Consider the following 24,618-nt stretch of genomic DNA (forward strand, 5'->3'; position numbering starts at 1 on the left):
CCTCCCTTTCCACCTTCAAATAGCATCTGATAACCCTCCTGTTCTACAATCTCTCTCCACTCACTGCTCTGTGTTTGTATTAAGCTAATTCTTTTAGAATCTAAGCTTTTCAGAGCAGGACTTCCTTTGACACATTTTACTTTTTATATAACACACTGTATGCTTACAGCACTATGTAAATAGGAACAATAGAGCTGGGCAAAAGTATTCCCAGAAGAAAAATAGTTGTGTCGGCATCAGGAAAAGTCGCAGCGAATCACCACCAGTCCTCCTCCAAGAGGAGCTCAGATACTACAGCGATGAGCATGGTATAAGAACCTATATAGAACAGTTGGATCAACTGTTTAGTTTTGAAGGTAGTTTCCAGAAGAAGGGGGAGGAAATAAATTTTGGCCTCTGCATAGGGAAGTCTAGTGGATGGAAAGTGGAACTTCAGTTTAGATTTCTGCTTGAGCGCGCATATGGTTTAGGATTAGAATTTTCCCATGTCAGAGGAGGAGTGACCAAGATACCATTCATTCTATGGGGAGAGACAGGGGAAGGAAGCAGCTAGTGGATTCTCCAGTCCCTTTTGTTAGATTCTTACAGCTATAGGGGCCTACCCTATTTTCATATGCAAATTGACTTCAGTGTGCATGTTCGTACAAAGGAATGGGAAAGTAGAAATAAGAGCTAACTTGTCTGTTTCTGTTATTTAATTCAGATATTTCTTTGATGAGACCTTGTTTTTGTTTGTTTACGACCTGATTTTGCTAGTTTAAAATGGTAGAAGAGGTTACTGTCTGCCAGAAAAAAATCTACCTTCAAAGCACATTTAATTAAGAAGTCCTTAATAGCTAAACCGAATGGACACTGACGATGGTAGAATGTGAATGCAAATTATTGTATCTAAGGCTTGTACTCATACCAGTCAACAAAGTTGGTGAAAATTACACTGTAGTTTTCCTTTATTTTTCAATGCAATTAAAAATACTTTATTGGCATAATCAGCTTCAAAATCTTTGCTAAAGAAACCTGAGGTATCTTTCAGAGTGGTCCAGATTCTCAGCTATACGCTTTTGTGCTTCTCTGATCCATGAGGGCTGCCAGTAGCCATTTTGGTCCCCAGCATAAAACAGAACATCCTCAAGATTGCTGTACATCATGACAACTTGTGATGGTCCACAGGGGCTGTTGCACTAGGTGGTAAGTGTCAGAATACAGCTTGCTCAGATCATGCCTGTGGCATGCCCACACTCTGCCCCCAAGCCAGGAGTTGGCCCGAAAAGCATGGCAGAGAGCTGGTTACACACCTCTATAACCCTGCTTCTCAGCCTCTACATTAATTGCCATAGTCTTCTACTTGACCATCCATACCCTTCCTCCACCTCTAGCTCACCACAACATTTACAGCAGCTCAATCTGGACTCAGCAGTAAATCAGTTTATATTTATAGACATTCAAGATACTTTGAAAACATTGCTATATACCCAAATGATAACAGCTCTGTGCAGCGTGGCTTGGGCTTTAGCTGCAGGTAAAATGCAAAGGGGTTAGGGGGAAATAAAACAAGGAAAAATCTGCACCCTGCCAATTTAAGACATATGCACCTTTGCATAAACATATTTCCCTGTACTATAGGCCAAGGCAGAATCTGGTCTACAGCTCAATTCGGTTTGATCCCACCCCCGGGTAATTAACAAAAGCTATTTGCTTCAACCAGAGTGTGGGGGTGAACAAAATCTCTTGGAGGCAAGATGGTCAGTTTCCCGCTTCCACCTGTTTCCTGGTCTGGGAGTGTCCGTACGTAAGTTTCTTCACGAGGTTGGGACGATAAGGAACAAGAGAACCTTCTATTCCCCTGTGGGGCTTTCCCCCAGCCTTATACTGCCTCCATGGTTCAGGCCTGATTCAAAGAGATTCCACTGTCTTCAATGGAATTTGGAACATACCTTATGTCCTTGCTGTAATGAGGCCCTAGTTAACCCCTTACTTGCCTACGTTAATCAGGAGAAAAGCCCCTCACAAGCTGTTTTAATTATTTATCTTAATAATTTCCACACTAGCTACTCCTTCCTAACCACCCCAAAATAATAAAAATAAAAAGGCACTTCTCCTCCAGGCCAAGAAAACAATATGAATGTGGAGTGTGTAAGCCAAGCCATTTTGGGAGATGAGCCTAATAACAGAAAAATCTTCAGTCAATAACAGGAGCGTTTTTAGAAACCAAGGCCCACCATGGTCTTGTACTTTGTGTTAATTTCACTCCATAATACTGTAATTCACAGACAAAGACACTGTAAATATAGTTTTTAATTATACAGCTCAACATACAGAAAGAAACCATATTGTATGCACTAAAAAATCTAAAAAAAAAAAAAAAAAAAAAAAAAAAATCAAACCGGTTACCTAAAATCAGATTCAACACAATCTGGTTTGTTTAAGGCACTACAGTGTAAACAATAAAAAAAATACAGACGTAATGTAATTAATGAGTACAAAAATAAAAATACTATTGATCTAAGTATATTTTTGTAACAAAAGACCATTGTTTTTAATATCATGTAAAATCCTTAATTCCTTGTCGTATATTCCTAAATATATTCTCATTAAATTCTTCTCTATTCAGACAGTGCAATACAGCGACAATACGAAGCATTTTTTAAAAGTCACATGTGCTCAGAATAGTACAGGCTCATTTTGTATACTGCAAGAAGTAAACATAGTACAAAGAGATTCAGTCGATTTACAAGTACTGTGGAAAAATACACTTTTTCCCCTCTGGGTTAATGGTTTTATTTTAAAAATTGCAAAATGTGATGCTAGTTACAATGGAGGCATGTTGGAAACGAAGGGTCCCATTCTGCAAATGCTGCCAAGTATGATGCTTATGTGACTAATATACCTTTAATTTGAATAGCACTGCTCTAAGAAATAAGCTTGTCACTTTGCTGTGTTTGCTGGGTCAGTTGCTCTGCATTTAACCAATACAGTACTTTAAGAGCATCAGTACACAAAATGGTGTAAGATTCTGTTGCTTGATGCAATTTAAATTATGCATGAATAATTATGCATGGATAATTCCCAGAGCTGGAGGCACTCAGCAGCTTGCAGGATTGAGGCCTACATGAGCTTCGCTAATTCAATTTTAGGCCTGAGGGTACATTACGTAGAGGTTAGTTTGTAAAATAAGGTAGTTTTCTCAAAAATAAATATTGTCAGATAGATTCACAGAGAGCATTCTTGCCCCAACCCAAATACTTTCAATAAGGAATTAATTAAATTAAAACATTCTGTTATGTATTACTAATTGTAAGTATGCACAGTCCTGTTGAAATTGCAATGCAAGATGTCAGAGTGTGTTGATTTCACTTTTAAAGATGACACTACTCTATTTGCAAAAGAGCCACACAACTATTGCTCAACTTATTTTATTGTAGAGTTGGAAATGAGGCAATTCCAGTTCATATGAAGTTCAAACAAGGCTGTTTTAGAGACAGCGTTGCCACTCCTGACTCAGAAATTCTACTCCCCACGTGACTGAATGTGCTGTAGTAGCTGATTGCAGTACGCTGGAGTTCGATGCTTATGTTCAACTGCTTCTATTTCTTTTACCAGTAATTCTGGATATAAAACACTTCCTTCTTTTAAAACTTCTGTAAAAGAAGAACATATATTCATAATAATCAAAAGATCTGTCCTTCTCTAGATATGCTTCAAAGTACCTGAAACCTGATCTGGAAGGACATTTAGAGGTGAGAAACTAATATTCAGTCTTTATGCTAATTTAATCCCTGTACTCTTTAGGGCTGTCCATAAATTAAACAACACATTTTCTGGTGATTTTCAAGACCCATTCCCACCCCTTGTAACACTGAAACAAACATGGAAAATTAAGGACCCCTCTCAATGCATGATGTAAATTATGGACAGCCCCTTTGCTGATATTGATATTTGCAATGTTGATAACCATCTGCTTGAAAATGGACTGAAAGTACCAATTCGTTTCACGTAGACCACAAAACAGCTATCATACGGTAGTATATTGCAGTGACTACTAACTTCTGACAGATATGAGGCAGTGACTTAGTGGTGAAAAGTTCTATATCCCATTACATTTCCCTAATCTATCGAGTTACTGAAAGGTGTAAGCAAACAAGGGAAACCTGGACAAGCAACCAAACAAGAACATTACAGAAAAAGCGTAAACAAGGCAAGACTGTTGGGAAACCAGAAGTCAAAGAATCGTGCAAAATGCAAAATCACAAAGATCGGACAAGCAAAAGTTCTGGAAAGGAGAGGCTCAACAAAAACAAGATATGAAAATGATATACAAGAACGTTAAGTTGTATGGCAACAATTAGGCCAATGGTGTGAGCAGTAAACAAGGCTACCGGTGAACTGACAGCAAATGCTGAAGATGTGCTGGAAATATGGAAGGAGCATTTTGACAAAGTGCTGAACCCTGTAGTTCATCCAGATACAAGCATTCTATACAAACTAGACGAACAGGACATCTTAAAAAGGAGAATGGATATCAGTATTGAACCACCATCAGAAGAAGGACTAGAAAGAGCAGGGAAGCAGTTAAAAAATGGGAAAGCTCAAGGAACAGACAATATAACAGCTGAGCTGCGAAAAAAGCCAGCGGGACAAGTGCTATCACAAGATTTGGAAAAATATACGAGAAGGTATGGGAACAAGAGGAGATACCGGATGATTGGCTAACGACAATACTTGTGCCAATCCTGAAGAAAGGAGATCCTACCAGTCTGAATACTTATAGAGGTAAAAGCTTATCATCAGTGCTGGGAAAAATCATGAGGAAAGTAATTAACAGATTAAGGCCAGTTTTAGAGGAAATAGTAGGTGAGGAACAGTGTGGCTTCAGACCAGGCCAAAGTTGCACGGATCAGATATGTTCCAACAGTTGATGGAAAAAAAGTGAGAATGGAGACTAACGATGTTTGCTGTTTTCATCCACAGCATGTAGGCATTTCATTCAGTTTGGAATAAAGCACTATGGAAAGTAGTAAAAGCATATGGAGTCCCAGATAGGATAATTGCAATTATAAAAGTTATGTACGAAATCTCCTCTAGTGCCGTGAGAATTGGTAAAAAATTAAGCAACTGGTTCAAGTTGAAGTTTGGTGTAAGACAAGGCAGCATGGAATCACCATCACTTTTCATCAAGTTCTTAAACTGGGAATTAAGAATGTTAGACAAGTTTGAGGGTGTGATATTGGGTGATCTAGAGTTAAACTCATTAGCTGATGCAGATGACACCTTTGAATTAATGAGGATACTCTTCCTTACTTTGGAAAATTGGTGTAGTCGACTTGGACTTACAATAAATGCCAAGGAAATTAAGTGGCTGCATCTTCAAAAGAGACAATAGACAAAATGGTGAAATGCAGCAGCAGTGAAACTATAGAACAAGTAAAATCATGTGTGTATCTAGGAAGCTTGATCAGTGCCGAAGGATGAGGTTAAAAAGAGATGTGCAAATGCTGCACAGAAGTTCATGAAATTATGGACTGATAAAAACATGTTGGTACCAAAGTGAAAATTTATCAAACCAGTATATTAACAATATTACTCTAATGAAGCAGCTGCATTAAATGAAACAGACATCAGAAGGCTGGAGGCAGTAGAAAGGAGAGTTGTTTGGAAGATGGCCGGTGTAAAAGTGGAATGATTTTAAAATAAATGAAGAAGTTAGATGGAGAGTAGGGTGTAAAAGCAGAGTATGGGATTGATTGCAATTCAAAAGATTACAATGGTGTTGACACTGTAGAAGACAAACTGAAGATATGGTGCCAAAGAAAATAATACAACACAACCAAGGTCAGTCTGACCTAAAGACCAACCATTGACTAGATGGTGGAACTTCGTATGACGAGGTATGGCCAGACTGGGCTTAATGGAGGAACAAGTAGTGGACAGGAATAAATGGCGTCACTAGTGCTTCCTGTGTCTGTAAAGATGCTCTGGGATGAAAAGAAGCAATCTAGTTTCCAGAGAGGACAAATACACCCACCCACCTATTTGTATGCAACACTGAATATTCAATCTAAATTGCTCATTAAACTATAGCTCCTTCACTGACTTACCTAAGACTGCCCGTTGGATGTTTTGGTCAGGGTCATCCAGATGAATCAACAGTTCTCGGTAAAGAAACTCAATATTACTTTTAAGTATAGATTTTTCATCATCATTTCTTATACATTTAAACCAGTTAGTTAAGGCTTGAGCAGCTGCTAGTCGTACATCATGTGCAGCATCATCCAGCCGCTTTAAGAGTTCTAAAAAGAAGCATACACATAATTGAACAAGTAACATTGGACAGATGTGAGAAATCATTAAAAAAAATCTTCAAATTGTTTCTTCTTCTTTTATATTGCGAGACACTGCAAAATACAAATGTACTTCACGATTGTTAAAAGCTAAAGTTTATAATGTTGCTTCTGTCACCCTTCTTTGAGTTCCTGGAATATATCAAATACACTATACCAAATAATCACGCACTATATCATTATTTGATTGTTACTGATTTAGCTGATTTTTATTTAAAAGCAAATCTCCGTAAAGATATTATGAATTTATACTCATGCATTAAAAAAAAATACAGATGGGAATTTAATTAGAACTTGAAGCATCAACACTTGTTTCAGAAACATATTTCTGACAATTATTGTTATTTGAGCTAATATTGTATATTAAATTACTATGAGTTTGAGACTATCTATGGGACTGAGGTATTGCATTCATGGAGTCCAGTAGGATGTGACGAGGAAATCCTTTGATAATTGTTCAGTGATAGTACTGATTATTTATGCCTATAAAATGCGTTGCTGGTTTCCTGCTGTGCTATGTGGCAAACACATTAATGACTATGGCGCCCTACTTGGAAAAAAGACATTTAAAATCACCATTCCTGATACCCACTCCCCAGCAGATTGTGCTGAGGACCATTTAGTTCAGCACTTAGCTACTATGCTGATGGGTGCTATAGAAAATCCTAAGAATAGTAAAGCTATTCGACTGCATGGAGTTGCGTGTTTTTGTTTTTTTTGTTTTTAAATACAAGTGCACATTATCTATTCTTCCTGGCTTTTTTTGCATGTCCATCTACACATTTGTCTGTATAGAACATTATTACCATTACTCTTTGAAGTGGAGTCTACTTATAGCATTACCTCATGGTGTGCTGTCAGCATGATTTTGAACAGTACTGGCAAAAAGCAGAGCACAGCTACTGTTTGCATAATTTATTTCTGTTCTGCCTGCACTAGAGTTAAAATTAGGATTGCCAAGTTTCTAATCGCACAAAACTGAACTCCCTTGCCCCGGCCTCTTCCCTGCCCTGCCCCTTTACTGAAGCCCCACTCCTGCTCACTCCATCCTTCTCTCACTCTCTCCCAGCCTCATTCACTTTTACCAGGCTGGGGCAGGGGTGCGAGAGGGGGTGCGGGCTCTGGGGTGGGGTAGGGAGTTGGGGTGCGGGAGGTGGTGTGGGCTCTGGGAGGGCGTTTGGGTGCAGGAGGGGGCTCAGGGCTGGGGCAGGGGGGTTGGGGTATTGGAGAGGTGTGGGGTGCAGGCTCTATGAGGGATTTTGGGTGCTGGAGGGGGTTCCGACCTGGGGCAGAGGGTTCAGGGTATGGGATCCACCTCAGGCGGCCCCTGGAAGTGGCTGGCACGTCCGGCTCCTCGGTTCTTGGCCAATGGGAGTTGCAGTGCCAACGCTCGGGAGCCTGCCTTTAGCCCCACTGATCGGACTTTTAGCAGCCTGGTCAGCAGTGCTGACCAGAGCTGCCAGGGCCCCTTTTCAATTGGGTGTTCAGTGGAAAACCGGTTGCCTGGTACCCCTAGTTAAAATGCACACTATTTGGTGCCATCTAAGTTGGGAATGATGCAGATGAGGAGCAGGCAAGTCTTGAAGAGGAGAGGATACTATAGAGTAAGGTTCCATCTAGTGGGCAAACACACAATAGCACTATGATGGCTTTAGGTTTGATTGTGCAAAAATTTTATGCATGCTTCTTCACTTTACACACATTAAGTAGACCCAGTGACTCCAAGTGAAACTATTTAAAGCCGGTAAAGTTAAGCACATGTGCAAGTCTTTGCAGGATCGGGACATTAGAGTGCAGCCGGTCAAACAAAAATGCTGCCAAATGCACAAAACTGTACAGCCTCTTCCCAAAGTTTGTATGTTTATGAAATTATTAGAGGGAAAAAAAATTACCCATGAACCCTGATAAAATACCAGATCAAAGAATGCAGAAATAGCCTTCCTTTAGATAGTGCATGTGTACAGGACAGTGAAGGAATGAATGGCTGGGAAAGCAATTTATTCACTCAGGGTAACACTTACCTCTATGTAGAGAGCCAGCACAAGCTCTATGCACTATTTACATTTCACTTAAGCCATGCCTAGGCCTCATACTGGCCCTGTACACAGGTTCAAGGCTAGAGGACACCATGACAGAAACTGCAGAAGGGCTAGACCGATTGTGAAAAACGTCTTAGGGTCAGCCTGTGACCTGCCTAATGCACCAGTCACGTATTTTTCAGGCTCAAAGAGCCTAAAACTCTGCTTTAGGTGAAAATGCAAATGCAATGTTAGCTACAGAGTTGCTGACATCTCCTCTATAAGGAAGAATTAAAATATTATTTTAAATTCTAAGAATATTTACAGGATTTAAAAAAAAAATCATACCAGGATAAATGTTGTTGAGTTTATCTAGATCAAACTGCTTCCCACAGATGTTTAAAATAACACTGACAATACGACAAGCCATTAATCGAGTCATTTTAGAATCTTCATCCAATGTGGCAATTACCTGAGGCATCAGTGCATCTTCTAGTTTAAAAATCTACAATCAATAAAAAAAAGTCATTAAAAAAAATAGTAGCTTTTCATGCAATCCCTTGCAATCCGTGTACTAATTAGTTATTTTAACTTTCAGGAGATCTGTCAGAGATGCTGTCTGCTTTAAAACCATTTTTAAAAAGCCAATTGCTCGCTAATATTTATAATACTACTTCATTTGTGCTCTTTTATTTTTTGGATTTCATTCAGCATGGAGAATGAAAATAGATGAGCAGACCAGTCATTTGATGAGCACTTTCAGGGAAACATGTAGTTGAATCTTGTGTAAGGGGCAAAGGCATATGTTTAACTTGCTTTTGTATATTTTAAAAAACATTTTGGTAAGATGAGGATTATTTTTGTACACTAGCACATACCGCTCATGATCTAAATGGAAAATTTAAATAAAGGCCTTTGTAATACAGCATGCCTGCAGTTGAATTTCATATTTTTGTCTTTTGTAATATGTATATTCTGTACTGCATATTACTGTAGCAAGGTACAATGGTCTTGATGCAGCAAAACACTTAAGCATGTGCTTAATTTAAGCATGTAAGTAGTCCCTTTGAAGTCAGTGGGAGTGCTTACGCATGTAGTTAAGTCTGTGCTTAAGCATTCTGCTGAATCAGGGCCTATCACAGAAACCCCTCGCCCCCGAAATTAGGTAGTTTTAATAGCACTTTTAAGGTCACTTGTTTCTTTATTTTAAATAGCAATTCTTTATAGTTAATTAAATGTTAAACAGAATGAGGGAGGGATGTTAATGAGACCAATAGATTAACTGTGGCCCATAGTATTCTCAACGTGACCTGCACCATAAGCATCCTCCTCTTACAGTGAGCTGTATAAAAAGCAATGTGATTCAAAGATGCCACTTGGACCTAGATGAAGCTTTGCCTACACCTGTTCCCTTTTCTCAGTATTCGTCCAGAGGTGATAGAAAAATAATAAAAGACAAGAATACTCTATGTGAGTTCATTCGCAAGCATAGTGATTGTTTGGTTTCACCCACATAGTTGTTACTGGGACATTTGATGCACTGGATTAGGTACACCACACATTTTGATAGGCATGGGTAGGACCCCAGAATCTCGAAAGGTGTGTTGTGGAGGGTACTCCTTCGCAGCATACTCTGTGGTAACTGAGTGCCTGCATATGGACAATACATTTCTTGGTTACCCCACACTGGAAGCCATACAGAGTGAAAACAATTACAACTCATATTTGATGGGGTCCACTTCCTGATATAAAAAAAAAAAAAACAACTTTCCTGAACCTCCCATCCCCCAACCTCACCAAGTTCAGCATCAGAAGCAAGCTCCCCACAGAGCAGGATACAAGAAATCAAAGTGACACCAGACCCTGCCTGAATAACAGAAAAAAATCTGCAGCCATATCTCTACTCTACGAAGATCAATACCCCGCTAACACAGCTTTCAAAATGCATGGGTCTGATACATGCCTCTCATAACATGTGGTGTACTTCATCCAGTGCATCAAATGTCCCAAAACAACTATGTGGGTGAAAACAAACAAAATCACTATGCTCGCAAATGAACTCTCATAGGAAAATGATGAGAGACAAAAACACCATATCACCCGTGGGTGAATACTTTTCACAAATTTCAGAGTAGCAGCCGTGTTAGTCTGTATCCGCAAAAAGAACAGGAGTACTTGTGGCACCTTAGAGACTAACCAATTTATTAGAGCATAAGCTTTCATGGGCTATAGCCCACTTCATTGGATGCATAGAATGGAACATATAGTAAGATTGTATATGTGTATGTATATATATATATATATATACACACACACCCCCCCCCCCCCCAGATAAGTTGGAAGTTACCATGCAAACTGCTAATTAGCCTCTCACAGTTTGCATGGTAACTTCCAACTTATCTGTATGTATATCTTACTATATGTTCCATTCTATGCATCCAATGAAGTGGACTGTAGCTCACAAAAGCTTATGCTCTAATAAATTTGTTAGTCTCTAAAGTGCCACAAGTACTCCTGTTCTTTTTACTTTTCACAAAGTGATCACTCCATATTTGACCTCTCAGTCCTCGTCCTCAAAGAAAACCTGCACACCACTGTCAAAAGACGAGCCTAGGAACGTTAAATTCATAACTCTGCTGGACACTAAAAATCATGGACTTAACAGAGACACTGGTTTTATGGCTCAATACAACAATTTGTAAAATACCCTACTGCCTACTACCTTCCTTTGCCCTAAGTCTGTAGAGGTATTAACAGCCCACTTAAAATTAAGTGGTCTCTTACAATGAATGTGTACCCCTTATATTTACCAATCTGTCCCCTTTATATTTAGCTGTGACACTCTGGTTACCTTCCCCTGAATTGAGGAAGAGCTCTGTCAAGCTCAAAAGCTTGCCTTTCTACCAACAGAAGTTGGTCCAATAAAAGATATTACCTCATCCATCCATATTACCTCTCAGTCACATCCTGGGACCAACATGGCTACAACAATATTGCAAACATCTTAAAACATTACATTTTTTAAAGGATTAATTTTGTAAAGGGTAAGTTTGTGTTTACTACATGTGCCTTGTGTTTTCCTGCCTAGGTTTTAAAGTACATTTGTTGGGGAAAGAGGAGTTTACCTCTTTTGGTGAAAGCATTTCACTGTAAATAAGAGCCCAAAGGCACGATACAGCTGTAGTGCGGATGGCAGCTGCTGTTCTTCCAGCATGCCACTGCAGATTAGGAGCCAATATCTCTCTTATCACGATCTCGAAGTAGCTAAGAAACTGCCTAAAGCCAAAAAAAAAAAAAAAAAGCAAATAAAGGTTCAGGAGAAAGTGGTGAAGAGATTCAAAGGCTGAAATGGAGAGTTTTCAGTATTGGAATGAGAGAGAGAGAGAACAGGAAGAACATAGCATAAAAAAAATTAAACATATATCCAATATGATTATTATATATATTAATATAATTTAATTGCTTATCTTTTTTTGGCTGAATATCTGGACTTCAAACAAAACACTAACATATTCAGGGAAAGAGGAGTCTGGACATTTTTCCATTTCAGACACTGCTAATGACTTGTGTGTTAATCTTGGTAAGCTGTTTACTTTCTCTGTGTCTGAATTTACCGACTGTGGAGATAATACAAGCCCAACTCACACAAGTGCTGTGAAGGTTCATTAAAGTTTGTGCAGCCCTTTGAGATAGTCCAGTGAACAATGTTATATACAGGGAGAAGTGTATTTGCTATTGATGAGACCCGTATTACTGATATTACACCAAATCCACATTGGAATAATTCAGCTTTTCCTTCGCTTAGAAGCCACTCTCCCTAGGATAAGAGCTTTGTAGTATTTTCTGGTGGTACCAGCATCAATGCAAGGTTTTTTTTTTAATTATTTTGGGGATGTCCACCATGCTTGTGTGTATTGGGTGCCACCTGGGTGCAGTGCACCCATTTCATTGTACAAATGAATGAAATCATATGTAAATCAGTGATACCTTTGATATGAACAAGAATTAACCATTTCTTCCTCCTTCTCCTCCGTTGAATAAGCTCTTAAAATACCCAAAGCTGTTGTAAATCTAAACAACTATACCCGATTACCCATCTAATTCCAGCTAAAACAATCCTCATTTTAAACTGAGTATAAAAAGTGGATACTTTGGACACCAGCCTTCCTTCCCACACACACACAAAGAAAAGCTGCTGCTGACCTCCCCAAAAGTCCCTTTGGCTTCAGGGTGAAGTAAGTGGCTCCTATAAAGATATGACATGGATTGGAAGTACACAGTGTGCAGATGTCAGTGACAAACACTAACCCCAAACATTAAAAAAAAGTGACAAAGATTTCCTTAGTGGCCATGTATCAGTCCAACAGGGACTGCTAGTCAATTTTTTTTTTGTAGGAATGTAACTATTACTGCCAGTCCTTACAAGATGGATAGGAAGGGCCTTATCAGGTAGGTATAATCTGACTAGAATATAGAGAGATGATTTAAATCATCTGATTGGCTAGCATGCCAGGCATTAATTCTCTAGTACCTTGATTCTCTAGTTCTCTGTACACACAAATTGGAAATCTATATCTTCTATATGATAAAATCCACACACCTGTTTTTTTTGTTTGTTTGTTTTAAACTGTGTCAGTTTATAACAGCAGTCAGAATTGGAGACAGACAAGATTATGTTCTCATTTCTGCTTCTTGCCCAGCAGGTGGCACTTAGGAATCAGCAATAAATGAGAAACATAACCTCTAAAATCAAATTAATATCTGACAAAAACCTTTGATTTACAGTTTCAACACTTAACACATTTTAATGCATTTAAAAAGTTTTTTTTCAAAAGATAACGGTCTTTTTCTACACAATAGGTTACTAGGAAAGCCCTGAGTGTGAACCATTATTACTTCAAATTTCCTTTTAGCTCTAAGGTGGTGTGTGCTAAATGACCCTTAGCTACTTTAGTGTTTTTGGTAAGGCCTTCTTTAAACAGTTAAAGAAAATCTATCAAAACATACAGGTATTTCCAACAGCCTTTCCTACTTACTATAATGGCAGGCTCTCTCTGAAAAATAAATTTCTTCAAAAAATGCCTTGTATTTGGTATTAGCGAAGCAAATCAAGGCTAATATTGTAAGACTTTTACACCAAATGAGATGGCCACACAAAAGCTGCTATTAAGGTAAATTGGAACTTGCCAATCTGAACAATTAAAATGTGTAAGAAGAAGAAAGCAAATTACTTTCACATAATGAATGCTATTATATGACTAAAAGAAAGTAAACACCATTTTCTAGGATGAGGCAGTAGTTCAAACATTGGAATCTCTCTGGATACTTCTACAATGATACTATGTATTTATGCATTTTCATTACTCTATGTATAACAATAAGAATGTACTGTATACAATGATGAAATCTCATAATCACATCGGTACAGGCCAACTTCTAAATCCGAGCTATTTCAATACAATATATCCTCTTTGTTGATAGTATTCACTAATTTGTGAATTTGTCTTCACTTGTTTATAAAACAACTAACATGATTCTATGTCCGCAATAATAATACATACCAGTTACCATCAGTAGATCTCAAAGCGCTATTACAGAGTAAAGAATCATTACTTCCACTTTACATACGCACATAGTTATACTCTATCCTCATTTTCTTTAGATGTCACTTATTTTAATACTTTCTTCTAGATTTATCCCTTTTCTCCGTTTTCTATTCCACAACTGTAATTAGCAAATTCAATTAACTATTAAATTGAATTTACATTTTATAAAACAATATTAATATGCTATACCCAAATCAATTTTAACAAAATATGAGTCATTTTCATATGAGAGGGCAGAAAAATATCATTGTAATTTCCACGGTATTCACCTGAGGTGGTGGGCCAGAAACTCAAGAAACACTGTTGGTACTACCTCCAACCTAAGACGAGAACTGGGGTGCAGGTGGCTGAGAAAGTTGCAGTAGAGCAGTTTATCCAGATCATCCCAGCAGGGGGGAAGAGACTTAGTGGTATGTCATCAGCCTGAGACACTGGCCGAGTCCCTAAGCTTCATGGACAATTACATGGCTGCAGACAGACCCCCTTCCAAGATGCCAGGTGGTAGTTATACTGGGTCCAGAGAGCTCTGAAGCATGTGCCAGGCAAGGAGGCTGGTCTAATTGGAACTACGCCTCTGACTGAATGTTACCAATGGCCCAAGGTCACAGCAAGGCTGCTGATCCCGGGTCCAAACTGGAACAGAAACCCAGAGAATATTCGGACCTACAGAGAAGGAATTCCGGGGGCAGGGGCAGACATACCCTGAGTGATGAACAGGCTATGACCTCCACTTTAGGAAACACTTCTGCCTGTGGGAAATAGGGTCACCTCTGATGTGACTGCCCCTTTACAGAGAGTGTGACTATGGGCAAGTCTGGACAGCTGAAAACAGGGCAAAAAATGAGGCCCTGCTAAAAACGGTAGTCCCTGTACAAATTAATGGGGTGGAAATGTCAGGGCCAGGTAAGTCAGGATGCAGCCAGACATTGGTTAAAGAACAGCTGATGGACAGTCAGGGTATCCCAGGAGAAGTGGTCTTCCTCCAGTGTGTGCACAGAGATGTACGACCATTACAGATGTGCAGTATCGGTGGGGAAACCTCTTTGTAGCACTAGCATCTAACCTGGCATATCCAATAATCTGAAAGAGACTGGAGATATTTTAGGGAAGTCATAAAGGAGTGGGGCACTCACTCACTTGAGAGGATACCCTGATCTCAGAGACCCAAGAATCTGAGGGTCCGAGGGAATTGGTGGGGTTAGATGAAACAGGCAACCCCAGGAAAGGGACTTCCCACCAGGCAAAAGACTCTCTGGCAGGAAGTGATGCAGGGAGGCAGCTGCATAGCACCCCAAGGTGCAGTGTTTAGCTGCCAACCATTGCCAACCTGCCCTGGATTGGAGCTGGTGGAGATGGGGCCCAGGCTCCCCTACCAACACCTAAAGAAGCTCAACTATTAAAGCCTAACCTTTGGCAGGGAACCAAATTGATGGAAGACCCTGAAGATACAAGGGTCTGGACCACAAGGCCCCAACCAAAGAGGGAAGCTCTGAACCTCCCAGTTGATCCTGAAGACCTCCTCGTTATTGGACTTTTTCTTTACACCCTGAAAGGGCTGGACTTGCAGACATGACCTGGCCGGAGGGTTAAGTCACCGAGGACAGACCTCTGTAGGATAGAGCAGTGGTGAGAAAGGGGAACTCCTGGAAAGAAACAACCCGCCAAACCCCCGCCCAACCAGGAGGTGGCATTGGCAGTGAGTGTTCCCCTTCACATGCGGTGCTGGGCATTCAGAGTTAAGTCGAACAAATACTTTAACAGTTACTTATTAAGCACCATGAGAGGGCTAAGGGCAGTATAAAACAAATGGAAGATATGGTACTGGCCCGAAGGACCTTGCATTCTAAATTACAGGTCAGGGATATAGCGCATCAGCTTACAGCAAATGGTTAAATCTCAGATCAATGCAAATGCTTCCCAAATTGCTTCTGACCTCCCTTATTTTTAGTGGAAGGAGACTTACAAACCTTGGGCCTGATCCTGTAATCACGCATGGGAGAAGTCCTTATTCACATAAGTAGTCACAGACTTCAGTAGGATTATTCATATGAATAAGTGTTGCCGTTCAGGCCCCAGAGTGGTCTGAATATACAATGTAGGCAGAGATGTGTAGAAACATGGCTTAAAACCTTTCAGTTCAAAAAAGGAGAGTATTATCAAACACCGGCTTAACCACACAGGCCCTGATCCTACAATGGGACCTGGGAATACCTGTAAACAACAGGATTCACCATTTATTAGTAGATTCCAGAGGATGTAGGCCTGTAACATATTCGTAATGCTTTAATGGTGAAAACAGTAAAGAAAAAGTTAAGCAACAGGATACCTTCAACATTAGTCATTAAAAGCAGTCATAAGTCCTTACTGAGTATGAAGTTCAATGCATTTCTAAATACCATGTTAGAACGTAGCTTTTTTTAATAAAGTGGAGGACATATTTTTGTTTTTTTAACTGTTAAATTTTCCATTGATAAATAAATCTTCAGTCCTTGCTTGTAATAGCTAGCCAGAAAGACACTGTTTCATTCCTAAAATTCTCATCGCAGCTCTCACCGCTACACAGCCTTTCTACAGTAGTTTTTTGTTTTTGTTTTTAAAAACAAACAACTAAACCAAACCCTCCACCATTGCCCAACCACCAGTGCAACTCTATCGTGATAGCGAAGGTGGGAGAGCTACTGTGGACAGAGCCCAAACTTCTTTACTACTGTGTCATGCCAAACTCTCCTGAGCAGAATTAGATAATATAACAGTAAAAATGTCTGAGACCTGTAGTACACAGTGAGACTTCCCCCCCAAACGCTAATGCAGACACAGCCACAGGGGTTAAATAACTACCATGAACTTGACTTTTGAACAATATTGTACTGTTCAGGTGGTACATGTGAAATCAGAGCTGTACCTACCCCTGAGAGTTGATGGTCTCATTTGCTTTCTGGAGCAACTGTGATAAAATAGTGAAAAGCTTTAAGCGCATTGGTGGGTCTTTGGTTGGCTGAAGACATGTCTTAAGGATGAGAATGAAATCTTGAAGGGCTTCACCTATTATAGGACCTAGAAAATAAATATTTAAATCTTGATTGAATTGTACTAAATATTTTAATCTTACATTTAAATATTTAGCATATAAATCCAATCTGTAAGGTAAACTACTTCCTTTCTTCTTCAACACTTGGGTGAACAGTTGGCTGTAGCAATAGTTTGCCATTTGATCTGTTCCTGTGTGGCCAAAAGGGCTTGATGGGCCAAGAGTCCAACATTGGAACAGACTTGATGCACCCATTTAATAGGGGGTCTCTGGTGTTAAATTAACATTTTACTTTGTGTACTGCATCAGTCCTTGCAAAATAATTATGACACAACGTATCACCTGTCAGAGTCCTGAGTGGGTCAGAAGAGTGGCTATGTTAGAAAGCCCTTCCACTCCCCATTGGAATGACAAGGGTTAAAACTGCAAAGCCAGGAAGCAGCTGGAGCCTGTTAACTATCCTGATTTATTTGTAAGAAAGAGGTCAACTGCTGGGAAGGTTTTAAGCAGCAAGTGTGACCCAGCCACTACTGACCTGGTTGTAAACTTCCAGTAGGTTTCAATCTGTATTTGATTCAGACTATTTACAGGCCCGGGCAGACCGGTTTGTTTACCTGCCGCGTCTGCAGGTTTGGCTGATCGCGGCTCCCAGTGGCTGCGGTTCGCCACTCCAGGCCAATGGGGGCTGCGGGAAGCGGCATGGCCCAAGGGACATGTTGGCCGCCCTTCCCACAGCCCCTATTGGCCTGAAGCGGTGAACTGTGGCCACTGGGAGCGGCGATCGGCCGAACCTGCGGACACGGTAGGTAAACAAACCAGTCTGGCCCGCCAGGGGCTTTCCCTGAACAAGCGGCAGACTGGCTTTGAGAACCACTGCTCTACTCTGCTCTGGAGAAGAAGAAAAAAAAAAAAAAGCAAAGAAACATGATGGTTCACTAGCAGCCTTATTTTTGTATTGTTTGGAGCAAGGAAAAGCTTCCAATGACTATTGTGAGGAGGTTAGCTGAGAACTTTACTACACTTTGGCATTGAAGAATGGGGAAGAAGTATCCAATAGAAGCAACAATATTCTGTCACATGAAAAACTGTCTGATGAAAAGTATTCAGATGCCAAAAGAAGTTCAACACTGTATCTGGAAGTGTGTTGTCTCCAACTTGGAACAAATAATAATCTCAGATGTCTAGACTTAAACATAGGGCATAAAATACATCTTGGTAAATTTCCATGCCATAAGTAAGATTTTATTTTTGTAACAATTATTCAGATGCATTGCTTTATGCTAGACCTGAGGTATTGTTAAAACAATGCCATTAAATCATGTTTTGATAATAGCAAGTTAAATAGATGGAGAACAAAATAATCTACACCACTTATTTCAACAGAAATTCCAATTCCTGCAAATTAAAAAAAAAAAAGGTGGGGAGGAATTGGAAAGGAGTAAACCTCACTAAATTGATTCAATGCAACATTGTGTGTGGGAATGAAAAGAAAATGGGAATAGTACTAGGAGTTGCTGTTTTAGACAAGACAGAAAACACAGAAAAGAGCATATCTCCATTATGGGTGAAAGCCAAAATATTTGCCCAGACATTTTATGATTTTTCATTAAGCAAAACAGACAAATGTCTAGAAATTCCATAAATCAAGAAAAGGAGGAGAAGGACTGTTGGCCTCTCAATATTTGTATTGGACAGTTGTTGTTCTTCTCTAAGGACTAGTCTACATTTTAAAGTTAACTAGGATTAAGGTAGATGTGAATTCAAAATGCAAAAGCTATTATGGAATAACTCCATGTGTAGACAAGTCCTAAGGGTGAGGCTGGTCTCTGTACAAAGCAAGAGAGGTGCCTCAGGTGGGCTTCTTGAGGCAATTTGGAGATGAAGGGAGATTGAGTAATTTATCACTGGAAGTCTTAACAGTTAGGATGGTGAGAAGCTACTTGTCCCTGAAAGGCCATAGAGGATTTTACTAGATACAATATGGGGAACTGTGTTGGTGTACCTGTTCCAGCAGAAGGAGACTAGAAAAATCGTAGATGCAAGACAAGGAGGAATGGTGATACAAAAGGTCTTATGACATATTTAAAGATGGCACTGTAAGAAGGGGAAAGAGAATGTCACTAAGTAATTCTTCTTCTATTGAGGAATGTCCACCATTCCTGTCTTTTCAAGCAATTTCAGTTGAGATAGGCTAATTGGTTATGCATCTGAACAGCAGCTAGAGCAAGGAACTGGTTATATTTTATTTTTTATAAAATTAGAATACTGAGATTCCCTTTTACAAAGTGCCTAAGTGAGCTTATTTATACAAGTTTCGATAGCAATGATCCAAAATAAGAATTTTTTAGGTAAATTCTTGCAAAAGACAGTATTTTATGGCTGCATTCAGGTAACTAGTTACTTGTGTTAACAAGAAAAATTACTTCTAGAATATCAGATTTTTAAGGCCCAATCCTGCAAAGACAAAGGCATGTGTTTAACTTCATGCATATGGGTAGTCTCACTGACTTCAAAGGAGTTACTCACATGCTTAAAATAAAGCACATGCTCGCATGCTCTGCTGGACAGGGGCATAAACATACAACATACAGTTTAAAATAAGTACACAAGGTGTTTCATTACACTAAAAATTCAGGTGTTAAAATGAATATTTTTATTATTCTCCAGGCAGTCCATACATTCTGAAATGCTCCTTAAATACCACAAAACTTCATATCTTTTCTTGCATCATGAATCTGTGAAGTTTCTGAATGTTAAACTTATAAAATACAGCATGTTCGAAAGGCATGGAGACTGTTGTAGAACACAAGAAATGTCTAAGATCCCCATTACCTTGCTTAATGAGTCATACCTGAATGAGTGGCAATGACATCTAACTGTAATAATTCTGGAGAATAGCAGTTCCAACGATCATGCGATACAGATACCCACTCCATAAGCTGATCTATATGTTGTTTATACAGATCAAGAAAACCACTCAAATGCTGCACCTGAGCTAATGAACACATTGACTCCTCTACCTGTTTAAAAACAAACAAAAACCAAAATAGGTGAATTTAACCAAAATGTCGGTTAAAAAAAAACCCCAAACATTTTTGGAAATTTTTGATGAAGCTGACCATAATGTCATCACCACCAAGAATTCAGAGAACAGCATAGGCATGTCTGTAAGTATCAGTTATTTTTAGTTTTTAAATAAAATAAGAAAATTCAAGAGACAAAAAACCCTCACCGTTTCTTAGTAGGGAAGTCATGGTCAATATCTAAACATAATTTATCACAGTATTATACCTGTTAACGTCAATTTTAAAATGGAAAAATTGTTTTTGCTTCACTATGACATCACACAGAACACTGCAATGCAGCATCAAAACTGATGAAACTCAGTGTCACATAAAAGGACCTCAAAGCCAATCAAAATTGTAAAACAGTTACTTTTCCATGTAGATAAGTAGTGGTTTCCTCCCCAACTCAATAATGCTTAAAACACTTATATAGGAGGTGACCTCTCTCCAGCAAGAATAGCTAGATGTGGTTGCCTCCAAAGCCTATCACTACTACTTCTTGGATCAGCCAAAATGTTTTTTTTAGAAAAATAATATTATGTGCTCCATCTTCGCAGACGCTGAGCATGCTGACTTTGCAGCATTCCTAGCTCCTGCCTGTTTGGTGACAGTGTTGACATCAACCTTCCTTTTTACATATTACCAATTCCATTAATTCAGTGAGGAAAAAGTGAAACACGTAAATAAAGAAACACCAGATGAACATGCAAGCTACAGTTATGTGTTATGCAAGAAAGCATAAGGATTTTCATAGTAATCTATAACAGGTGTATTCATGCATAAAATTGTTTGCTTTTATAGCTCCTTAAATCTCCTATCAAAAGTACATGTCCACTAAAGGTGTGATCCAAAGCCCACTGAAGTCAATGGATACACTCTCACTGATTTCAGTAAGCTTTGGATCATGCCCTAAGGGCCTGATTGTGATATCCCCACACTGAGCAGTACTTTAACTCCACAAGGAGCCCCACTGACTCCAATAGGACTACTTATGGTATAAGACTGAATTCAATGTGAATACAGGTGACATAATTTAGCCTTAAACAGTTAACTGTAACTAAAATTATATGCATTTGTTTTGCTATTTTTAAACTGTACTCAACTGTTCTGGTGTCTGGGCCCTTTAGAATTTTGAAGATAGATCGCTGGCCTGACAAGTCATTAGGAAGCGTCAGATGTGAAAAGATTTTAGAAAAGGCAGGATTTGCTAAGTACAGAGATTATACTTTAAGTGACTTTGCCTGCACCCAAGACAAAAGATTGCTGCTTTCTGTAGGATCTTTGCATTCTAGTCAAAATTACTCAATATTTGTGTTTGAAAGTATTTTTGTTGACCTGTAAATAAATCAGACCATTCCACAACACTGAGCTGTGTATTTGAGTTCAAAACCATTGTCTATCATTCCGTATATAAACCACCACAACTTTTTTTTTTCATGGAAAAAGGAAGAAAGTACAAAATGATGTAATTCCAATCAAGGATACAATAGAAGCATTGTTCAGAGGTGGTTTACAATAAACTGTTCAAACTTTCCATTTGTGCTAGTAACATAGGAGGGTACACATTAAATCCACAGATAGGCAGATGTCCAGCATTAGTTTCACAACCTTGTAATACATTTGACTGAGTCTCTTAAGAAAATTGGCAAGGGTTATTTTAATTTCTATAAATATTTTAATATCTAACATGACCCATCCTGCATTAGCCAGCACTGCAGTAGTCCTCAAACTCACACAGCCTTTCTAGTCAAAGAGATGAAGTTACATTACTGTGACATAGACGTACCTGTAAGTACAAATGCTGAATTATCCTCATACCAACAATCAAAACAGACCTGATGAAAGGACAAGATGGCTCACAAGTGTGGTAAAGGAATAAAAAGCCTTTAAACTACTATATCACCAGTTCAAATCTGGACAAGTTCAGAATTGATCTAACAGAGCTGCTATCTGATGGCTGAAATGAGTTCCAGCCACCTAGAAAATGGAGGGCCACAACTAAGCACAGTACTTAGTAGGTGGTCTTACCCCATTTTCATGGTGCTTAGTTGATGGCCTGTCTTCATTTTCTATAGGACAGGTAATTAATGTAAAATCTAGCTCTTATATAGTGCTTTTCATTGGTAGATCTTAAAGCACTTTACAAAAGGAGGTCAGTAGCTTTATCCCCATTTTACAGATGGGGAAACTGAGGCACAGCATGGTGACGTGGCTTGCCTGAGGTCACTCAGTAGGCCAGTGGCAGAGCTGGGCACAGAATCCAGATCTCTGAGTCACAGGCCAATGCTCTATGCACTAGGCTTCACTGCCTCCCGCAAAGAAATTGGTGCCATTGCTAACTGATCAGCAGATGAGCTAAAAATCCAGTAAGTATGAAGAGTGCACTATTCTCTTACAATTAGAAGTACACAAGATAATCATTGATGCCCTACCAGTGTATCTCTGCAACCTCCTTAAATAATAGCTTGGAGGTTTAGTAATTCAAAGGTTCAGATGGTTCAGGTATATTCACAAGATCTTTTGATCCTGAATAAGGAACTCTTCTCAGAGCAACACATTTCTATTTTTAAGCTAGCTGGAAGGCATTTGTCTTCTATGGACAAAAACTATTTCAGTAGGGCATTTTGCTTTTTGGAGTTGTTTATATGGATTGTATAGCAGCCTAGGGCACAAGGCATGAAATGCACTATGTAAAAAAAGCATTTTATTGTACTTTGTGGAGGTTTTGGAAAAAACACACAAGAAATATATTGAAATTCTTAGATCATTCAAGGTAGAATTTATGGGACACAGAGTAATAATGAGGAAAGGAGGAATCTGAAGATATACAAACCACAGTTGAATACATTCTTGACATAGCCTTAAGCATTATGAGGCTGATATTGAGAGATACTGAAAGCTGCAGCCCATTTTGAAGTTGTTGGGAGTTAGGTCCTCAATAACTGAAAAAATCAGGTTATATTTGTCTTTGTGACAAACCTGAAATATTGGAACTACCCAAACTAATTGCCAGATTATCTGTCTTGCTGAAAAAAATGCTAAAGAGAACAAAGAATTTAATCCAAAATAATGTCAACTGGAAAAAAAAACACCACTGTAAATACAAGAATATCCAAAGCCTTTAATAATTTCAGGGGATTTCCTTTGTCTTATGCGAGAACCAGGTTTTATCTCCATGAAACTGCTTTACTTCTAGGACTTGTAGGATTTGCAAAGTTTGGAAAGTGGGCATGTCAACACTATTGACCATTCTGTAGCCAAAAACCGCAGAGATGCGTAAAATAACGATATTTTTGTTTAGGGACTCATGCATTCACAATAAAGTTTATAAAAATGTATCCCAGATTAGTTCCTTGTGTAATTTGACTTTGAGTTTGAAAGAATCTCTTGCACCTTGTTTTAATACTTGTGTAAGCTTTGTTTCATTTCTTCCTTTCAGATTAATTTTCAAAGGGTATGCCTCTTTGGAGAGAGCCTGTTGGTGACATAGCCATAAATACTGTTAAAGCACAGGTTTTTGGATTATAATGCCTGGAAGCAATACAAGAGGAAGTAGAACAGCCATCAAATAGGAGCAGGTCTGAAAAAACAGACTTGGATAGGCCACCAAGGAGTTATAGTGAGTAAGGATGGCTGTTGATTTATTTGGCATTTAACTTTGGGGTGGGGGGAGGATTTGAAGAGTGCGAAGAGAATGAAGGAGATGAGATAATGGTTAGAAAAAAGGTCGACTTATTTTCACAGCTTCTCTAGATGTTGTCCTTGATGTTACAGAATGACTACAACACCTCTTAAGCTTTCTTATGAGAGGTGAATAGGTCAACTACTGTAAAAGCCTCGATGTTTGGCAAAGCACAGAAAAAAAATCCATTTTGAAACTCATTTTGTGGGCTAGTAGTTTGACCTTTCTTCTGTGGCCAGAAAAGAACTTGGGTCCAGTCTCAAAGGAATGTATCGTTAAGCAGGGTCCCCCTAATGTCACACGATTGTTTGCCTTAGACCACACTTGGGGGTGGCCTGCTTTCAGCCTTCACCAGGATGACTCTCTGCAAACCTTCTTTGCTTTTTTTCATCAATATCTAGTCTAGAAGACTAACAATCTTGGATCTGAGATCCTTTTTAGGAATTACCTTTTTCCTTCAGATGAACCCCTTCTCCCAAATTTAAAGGTTTGGTTCTGTAGTTTCTTTAAGACAGTTTGTTTTATTCAGGAGAACACCTTTTAAAAGGAAAGATTCCTGTTCATCTCACCACAACAGAGTCCTTGATGCAGCAAAATAAAAAGCAGCTCATGCAAGGCCTGTCTTGACTAGTTCATGGTACTCTACAGGCAACTTTGGAGATTTTGCAGTTAAAGCCTTGTGGAAGGATATGAAAGCAAAAGGCCATCATAATCAAATGGTACAGCCCAAACTTCCCTTATTTAGTTCTCTTCCCCTTCCGGGATGCAATCATAATGCTTTCCTGGCCACTTGTGCATATATGGAGAGCTTTGTTTGAGGCAAAAACAATACTGCAAGGAGAATATGGTTAGACAGTTTGAATTTCTTTCTAGCCTGGTGCAAA

General features: G+C 39.1%; 1 protein-coding gene across 1 annotated transcript in view; it reads right to left on the reverse strand.

Annotated features, from left to right (window-relative positions):
* Positions 1-2,513: 2,513 nt before the first annotated feature.
* DNAAF5 (dynein axonemal assembly factor 5) overlaps positions 2,514-24,618 on the reverse strand; it is a 41,196-nt gene continuing 19,091 nt past the window's right edge. Inside the window, exons 8-13 of the mRNA XM_084641656.1 lie at positions 19,839-20,007; positions 16,866-17,013; positions 11,479-11,629; positions 8,702-8,858; positions 6,093-6,284; positions 2,514-3,635 (exon numbers count right to left, since the gene is read on the reverse strand). Coding sequence (XP_084497782.1) covers positions 3,505-3,635; positions 6,093-6,284; positions 8,702-8,858; positions 11,479-11,629; positions 16,866-17,013; positions 19,839-20,007 — 948 coding nt within the window. The 3' untranslated portion in view covers positions 2,514-3,504. The remainder of the gene's footprint in view (positions 3,636-6,092; positions 6,285-8,701; positions 8,859-11,478; positions 11,630-16,865; positions 17,014-19,838; positions 20,008-24,618) is intronic.

Source organism: Lepidochelys olivacea (genome assembly GCF_965140295.1).
Source record: "Lepidochelys olivacea isolate rLepOli2 genome assembly, chromosome: 10".
Classification (NCBI taxonomy): Eukaryota; Metazoa; Chordata; order Testudines; family Cheloniidae; genus Lepidochelys; species Lepidochelys olivacea.